The sequence below is a fragment of the Trichinella spiralis genome (genome assembly GCF_000181795.1).
Source record: "Trichinella spiralis strain ISS 195 chromosome Unknown Scfld610, whole genome shotgun sequence".
In the NCBI taxonomy this organism is placed as follows: Eukaryota; Metazoa; Nematoda; class Enoplea; order Trichinellida; family Trichinellidae; genus Trichinella; species Trichinella spiralis.
The window spans coordinates 57,752-65,123 of NW_003527549.1; the positions used below are offsets into that span (position 1 = coordinate 57,752).

Sequence of the window (7,372 nt, forward strand, 5' to 3'; positions counted from 1 at the left end):
TACAGCGTTTCTGAAATGCGTTTCCGTGAGTGCGTCCAGGGGTTCCGCAAAATATTGCCACAAGTGCAAATTGTCTGAGGATATGTCCAATCACTTTGCCCACTCACAACGATGTCTTCACGAGGTCAAAGTATCTACCTATATTTTTCTCCGTTGTAGAAATTTGAGTGTGAGTCATTGTTTCTCTAATTTACCTGAGTTCTATTCATTTTTACTGTAGCTTTCAGCTGTTACTTCTTTTGTCATTCCCTCTGTTTTTCTCTTATTCAATCAAGTATTAATTATTTATTTTGTTTTCAACATCCTGGATGTGGCAGTTTTTGCAAAGGACACGTCCAAGCAATTCTGACTTTACTAGTGACTAGGAAGTGCTGCCTTCTGATGACTTACAGGTACCATTGAAAAAAAGAACACAAAGAAGGTCCGTTTGTACAATAGAAGTTATTTCTCAATGGGCATTAATTGGATTGGTGATCCAAGTTGCCCTATTCCCTTATACTTTGTCTGTGGCAAGCAACTTTCAAATGCAGCAGTGGCTCCAGCAAAATTAAATGGACATTTCATGACAAATCACAGTCAAGTAATCATATACAGATTGATTTCGAAAACAACATCCTGTTGACCCATATATTTATTTATATGACACATTGCTTCGCCTTATAAACGTCACCAATAAACAATGAAAGCTCCTTCCTGAAAGGAAGTGCACGATGAATGCCCCGTAGGCATGCATTTTCCTGTTGGACAAGTAAACCGTCCTGTTGCTCAGATACTTTTTGTGATGTTATTACTTTCATACATGAAGTACATTTGCCGAACTATTCAACGAGTTAAGGTTTTGAATCACTTGTGCTTTTTCAACAAAGTGAATGGACGGGCAACGGTATCTGGAATGTATCCCATATGCTCGGCCAATTCTGTAGTGGATTCGTGCGGAACTTTGGGGATGAATACGTTCAATCTATCCTTATTGTATTGGACTGGTCGGCTAGAGCGCAAAGAGTGCGTGAAGTCCAATTCTCCCTGCTTCAGAAGTTGGGATATGTGCGGTGCCTAGTTGGAAAGTGGGTGTTATTGTGCGTGGTGACCAGAAGGATCTCCTTCTGACCTAGGCGCTCACAATACTGAGAGTCACAAAATTGTTCCACAAATCCTGTTATCAATTCTTGCTTATCTGCTTGTATTCTCACTTATGCATGAAATTTTGTCACATTTGCATCAGAAGGATATCCTTCTGATCTAGTCGCTCTTCTCATAGCCGGCACGTTATCTTTCGTATCAGAAATCTTCAGAGCCACACTCCTTCTTCTTGTCGTCAAGTCGGAGAGTTGAATGCTCGTCGAGGGTCTGCTTTCAGCATAACTATCCTCTTCGAATGGCACATCCTTTGGCTTTTTTTACCCGCACTGCAGGACACTGTTTTCTGTGGATTCGGTAGGAATGTTCTAATATCTCATACACCAACAGAAGCTTCATGATCTGCGGGTATCTTCTCAGTTGCATTATCGCCTGTTTGGAGATCAGAGGGGTGATATGGATATTTTGTGAGGGTTTTATGGCCGGAGTTTGTTTACGTAGTGACGATTCTTCTTCTGTTCATGGGATATGTTTTTATTAATGTTTTTTGAATCAGTTTTCAATGCGCACTTTACTGCTAATTAAAAACAGTGCAATATTACATCAGTGGCGATAAATTTAAGGAACATTTAATGAACATCACGAAAATATTGCTTCAACATTGTAAGCCGGTTGAAGGCTACTTATAAAGAGACATGTTGAAAACCTTTGTGACAGAAACCAAATATATTTTCTGCTTTCTGCTGGTGAAGCGTCACTTTTGGTCAGCAGAAACTGAAAATACCTTGAAATTACCAAGCATGCCCCAGGTTCGCCTGGCTGCCAGCATTTTAATGTTGGAACCCGCAGCAAATACCAGTATATGTCTCGATGCACTCTGCCACAATAAAAAAACTTCACCGGCATTCGTTATCCTGAACGGACACAGATTTGCAGGACCCCACGATGTTTGGGCAGTTTTGGGTATCGCTTTGCCCGGTGCCTGTACATCGTGGACTTTACCCGTTTAGAGAGCGGAAAATAGCCAGATGTGGATGGCGCGGCGGACGCGGCGGATGCTTCATCATCATAAATAGCCGGGATGAGTTTCGTTTCTTCCGCGCTGCGCTTCTTCAAAACCGCCTTCTTTTCCATTTTGTATGCCAAGTGCTCATCCACCCGGCAGCTTTCGATGTGAACATTTCGCTTGATAACCGATGTCACATCAAGGTCACATCACACCACCGCAGCCCTCTTTATCCTATACCAAAATAAAGTAACTCTTAATAATGAAGGAAACACACTGTACATTTAACACATACTTTCGAGCATCTCCAATATTTCTGTATGCCGGCACGTTTTAATTTATATGCCCTGCCTTCAAGCACAAGGGACGTGCCACCGCAACGATTTGGTACAAGATGTAACTCAGGTACATCGGCCATAAGGAACAGAATAGAAAATGATTTGAATAACTCTGGAACGAAAAGCACTAATCACAATCCCAAAAGCAAACGAAAATGAATTGGACGGTTTTGAATTTCATTTTATATAACCATTTTGCAACATTTAGTTTTCATTTCTCATTGGTCTATTATCGATTTCCCTCCTGATATATATAAATCCGCTCTGACTGTTTGTAAATTAATTTATTTCCTCTTGAAATTTATCAAGATTAGATGCTCACTTCCGGGTGTAATGTCAAGATACTGAATAATCTGTTTGAAAAATCTGGAATGTTGTAGCAACACTTTTAATTTCCGGGTTGCAAATGGCACTAATGCTAACGTTACGCGTTAGCTCGCAATTTCACTTAATTTTACGCTTGATTTCTCGCATATGCCTTTGTCAAACATTGTTCGCGATTCTCGTCACATCACATATGTTGGTAAAAGCAATTTTAATACAAAAGGAAAATACACAATTGACAAATTGTTCACAGTTGCAGCTTTCAAGCTTAACCAAGGAGTGACAACTACTAAATTGTCAGCATCTGATGAATTTCTTGATTTTACTGGGAGTGTTCTATTTGAAATTTTCTTATTTGCAATCCAAGAATTTTACTTTAATATTTACAAAGTTTCTTTTGTTACAAAACATCCATATATGTATTTTTATACATGTCGATGAGTTTTGCTGTTTGTATGAAAAATGCTGTTTGATGTTCACATATTTCATATAAAATACAGTCGAACTTGGTTAAGTGCAAATTGAATAAGTACATAAGATTTTGGCCGAAAAAAATTCCCTGTAGTTAATTAAACGATAAAATAATGAATAGGTGCATGGAAATTCTTGCCAAATTCCATGCTCACTTATAACAAAGTTCAAATGTAATTTGAAATACAACATCAAACAGATCAGCTACATCATAGACGCTGCTTTTGATGCGAAATGTTTAAATATTTTGTTATCATTAAAATGTATACACTGAAAGGTACCTTTAGCTTTAGCCATGACCACCTTTAGCTACAATTTGTGACAAATGAAAAAGCATCTTATGCATAAATCTCGTATAACTGCCAGCTGAAGCTTAATTTATCTAATTAGCGTATTAATTTGTTGGTTGAAATTTTTTTAACCGTATTTTTAAACTCGGATGGATAAATAAAAGTGAAGCATCTCAAAAGCAGAAAGAAAGCGATGGACAGCACCAAGTAGAAAAACGCTTGAAGCTGCTTCAAATTTACTCTCCACTGGAGGACATCGCAATTTTTGGATGTCGACATTTGTGCGCCATTTGGGTATGATTAATTTTCTTCATTTAGAATCAACAAAAGGCATTCGTGCCACAAGAAATATCAACAACCACATGTTCATCTTCAATTGTTGTCCTTCAGTCCAGTGACAGGCACATTAATTGCTACAGTGAACGTGTCACTGTATATGTTCACGTTCACACTGGTCACCACCTTGACTTTAGACCGCTCACAATTGTTCTACGGATACAACAATTGCCAGTTCTGCTTTCCCACCGAGCGAACATGGAAGAGGAGGGGAAAAAATTGATTTATCCCATAAATTACTCGCTCGTTTATCATCGTCATTATTACTGTTGTATATTTAAAAAATATTTAGTTTTTTTTCTTCTGATTTTCAGGTAACTCTGGTGCTGTTTGGATAAGAAGACTGCACAGAGCAACAGTGAGGAATAAAAAGAAAGAAGAAGAAGAAGAAGAGATTGACCACTGACGACGCGCGTCATGCTGACGCTGATGCTGTTCTCACTGCAGCTTTATTACGCAATTACGGTGGTCGCGTTTGGTAAAGCTTTCTCCAACACTGGTCAACAAGCCCAGTACCGACGATGTCAGGAGATCAGCATCCTGATTTGCAAGTCGATCGGCTACAATATGACCCAAATGCCCAACCAATTCAACCACCAAACCCAAGAAGAAGTCGGCATGGAAGTGCACCAGTTCTGGCCGCTGGTATAAATCATCTGCAGTCCGGATTTGCGTTTTTTCCAATGCAGCATGTACACGCCGATTTGCATAGCGGATTATCCGAAACCGTTACCGGCCTGCAGGTCGGTATGCGAACGGGCCAGTGCCGGCTGCGCGCCCCTGATGCGCCAGTACGGTTTCGAATGGCCCCTGAATTTGGACTGCGACAAGTTGCCGGTCTTCGGTCAGCCGGATCAGTTGTGCATGGATTCGAACCAAACTGAACAACAGCAGAGCAGCAGCAACAACAACGCCGGCTCTGGTTTCGGCTCGTCTACCGTTCGTCCAACCGGCCGACGCCCTCTGACATTCGACCAGTCACTCACGACGAGGTTCGCTTGTTCGTGCCAGTGCAGGGCACCGTTCGTGCCGGTGGCCAGCTCAGACGCCCATGTGGGCAACGTTTCGCATTGCACTTATCCGTGTCGTGGTCTGTTGTTCATGAGCTCTGAAAATCACTACTTTGTCACGTTTTGGATCGGTCTTTGGGCAGTTTTGTGCTTCATGTCGACCCTGGTCACCGTTTTGAATTTCCTGATCGACATGCATCGTTTCCATTATCTGGAAAGGCTGATCAATTTCTTATCGTTTTGTTATCTCATGGTAAGCGGTGAATATTTAATCCGGTTGGAGGTTGGTCACGATCCAATCGCCTGCGACGGTTCAGCTATAAGGAACGGCTCCAGTGGCAGCGGTCTGGCCGATGCGTGTACAGTTGTATTTTTGTTGACGTACTTTTTCAGCATGGCGAGTTCAGTTTGGTGGGTGGTGTTGTCGTTGACGTGGTTCTTAGCTGCCGGCTTGAACATTGTCTAAACATTGTCTTTGATCTTTATTACCGTGCATGTTATCAGCATCGACACGCTTCTTAGATTTTTGCCGAACCAGCCGTATAAATGTAATAAATCTAATGCTTGACGGATGCAACCTTCGTGCAGGAATAACAAATCACATCTCATCTCAAATATACATCTTAAAGTAACCTTTCATTCCTGGCATTGGCTTTTCATGTATTTCATATTACTATTCATTCTTTTCATACTTGTCAGTAATATAGAATTTCTCATAAAAATTATACCAATTCAGTATTTAAATTATCTTTGTAATATTCACTGTGATTTACATCACTAGATTAATACTTTTGTCAAATGCGCCTAACGCAAATATTCCTTCTCTTTATGATTATTTTCATAAATTTAATACGCCACTGTTTAAAATTCGTTTCATTTAATGACAGCTAATTTTCATTTTCTACTATACACATTTTATTATACAAAATGCTGTTTCTGATTCTATTATAAAAAATGAAGCTAATTATATTTAAAAGTATGTAAAATCCATTACAAACTTGAAAGAAAACTCTACAGTAAGAAATATCATCTTTCTAACATCTACAAATTTTAATCATAAAAATAATGGAGATGGCAATTTTGATTTGAGATATTTCCATGAAAGAATAAAACAAACAAAACAAATTGGTTTCTCATGACAAAGTAAAATCAAACTTTAATTTCATTTTTTCTTTAAAAAATGATTATCAATTTGCCCGTTAATGATCATCAAAACTCAACAATCAATAATATGAGAAAAAATATCTGCAATTAGCATTAGACGAAGCCTTCTGAAAACAGTACTGTTCATATGCAAGCACACGCACATTTCATTCATTGATTTTCTTCAATTATTTATGTATGAACAAGTACTTTTGCGTCATAAATTTTTTAAATCAATTTTAGTTACTTTGCTGCTGCTCCCATGCAGTGCCAACGATGATCCCTGAAATACTGCATATATTCATGGTGGTTAGTATTGGACTAATAGCGCTGGTATTGGACGGAAATATTATAGTGCTCTTAAACATATTAAGCAACAGAAATAACAAAATATTTCAAAACTGTCCGCTTATTTCACATTAAATCATTTATAACAATTTATTCCAACTTTTTACATGCTTATACAAAAATATTTGTTTTTGATCTCTTTTATTTATCATGCAAACAAACATCTTCACCTCAATATTATACATTTAATATGAATGCTATAATGAATTTATAACTGATCATAATAAGTGTAATGCACAGATTTTAAACCATACTCATTATATGATGTATACTGATTATTTTTAACGCAACAATCTGTCAAACAAAAAGCTAAGATCTAGAAACACATTAAGAAAAATACACATATGGACGCACATACACACACACACAGATTGAGAGAGAGAGAGAGAGAATTAAATATAACATGAAAACAATCACAAATATATTTAGTGCTTACGAATAAACACTAAACATTATACTAGACTAAAATACGCTTCCATCGCTGATACAGATCATGCAAAGTACATGACTTTTTTAACTCTTTTGTGAAGTGCAATTATATTAGCCAATTCTGTTTTCACGGATTCAGCTTTACTGATGGAACTACTACTAGTACCATTACTGTCCTCATCAGAAAACTTTTCCACTAGCCCAGAATTTCTAAAAAATAAATTCAATTATTCATTCATTTTTAAATAAGTTAATCAAACTTACAATGCTGCAAGAATATGATAACGAGCACGGGCGCAAACTAAATCTGCAAAATATACTGGTGCTGGTATACTGACAGAACGAGCACATCGACCATATAGATGGCAAAAATAGTATGTAATCGACTGCATTACATTCGCATCCATGTTGCTTTCATCAAACAGCACATGATATCGCGTCGGTCTACTAGTTCCCTGCAATTCAAATAATATTAATAATAAAGATTCAAAACATTTCATAAAGTCATACTTGAATTCCATGATGACTGCACAAAAAGAAATCATATTCATCAGGAGATGTCACTACTCTATCGATAACAGTACCAGCAGGGATGTTTTT

At 38.0% G+C, this 7,372-nt stretch overlaps 4 protein-coding genes across 4 annotated transcripts; 1 reads left to right on the top strand and 3 right to left on the bottom strand.

The window, feature by feature from the left end:
- Positions 1 to 1,716: 1,716 nt before the first annotated feature.
- On the bottom strand, positions 1,717 to 2,211 carry Tsp_09808 (hypothetical protein). Its single transcript, XM_003370545.1, is given in 3 exon segments — positions 1,717 to 1,851; positions 1,862 to 2,059; positions 2,080 to 2,211. The coding sequence occupies 3 exon segments, from the start codon at positions 2,209 to 2,211 to the stop codon at positions 1,717 to 1,719; spliced, it is 465 nt and encodes a 154-aa protein (XP_003370593.1).
- A 1,266-nt stretch (positions 2,212 to 3,477) lies between these two features.
- Positions 3,478 to 4,248, top strand: Tsp_09809 (conserved hypothetical protein). Its single transcript, XM_003370546.1, has 5 exons — positions 3,478 to 3,493; positions 3,676 to 3,800; positions 3,825 to 3,950; positions 3,980 to 4,088; positions 4,157 to 4,248. The coding sequence occupies exons 1-5, from the start codon at positions 3,478 to 3,480 to the stop codon at positions 4,246 to 4,248; spliced, it is 468 nt and encodes a 155-aa protein (XP_003370594.1).
- Positions 4,249 to 4,571: 323 nt separating this feature from the next.
- On the bottom strand, positions 4,572 to 5,060 carry Tsp_09810 (hypothetical protein). Its single transcript, XM_003370547.1, has 3 exons — positions 4,973 to 5,060; positions 4,829 to 4,934; positions 4,572 to 4,803 (listed from the first exon to the last, which is right to left on the bottom strand). The coding sequence occupies exons 1-3, from the start codon at positions 5,058 to 5,060 to the stop codon at positions 4,572 to 4,574; spliced, it is 426 nt and encodes a 141-aa protein (XP_003370595.1).
- Positions 5,061 to 5,140: 80 nt separating this feature from the next.
- Tsp_09811 (eukaryotic translation initiation factor 2C 2) lies at positions 5,141 to 7,227 on the bottom strand (the record flags this gene model as incomplete). The annotated part of the gene is made up of 7 exons (XM_003370548.1): positions 5,141 to 5,314; positions 5,342 to 5,461; positions 5,631 to 5,676; positions 5,851 to 5,893; positions 6,243 to 6,354; positions 6,862 to 6,982; positions 7,037 to 7,227. Coding segments are annotated over 7 exons (807 nt in total), but the record flags the coding sequence as incomplete, so codon positions are not given.
- Between the last annotated feature and the right edge of the window lie 145 nt (positions 7,228 to 7,372).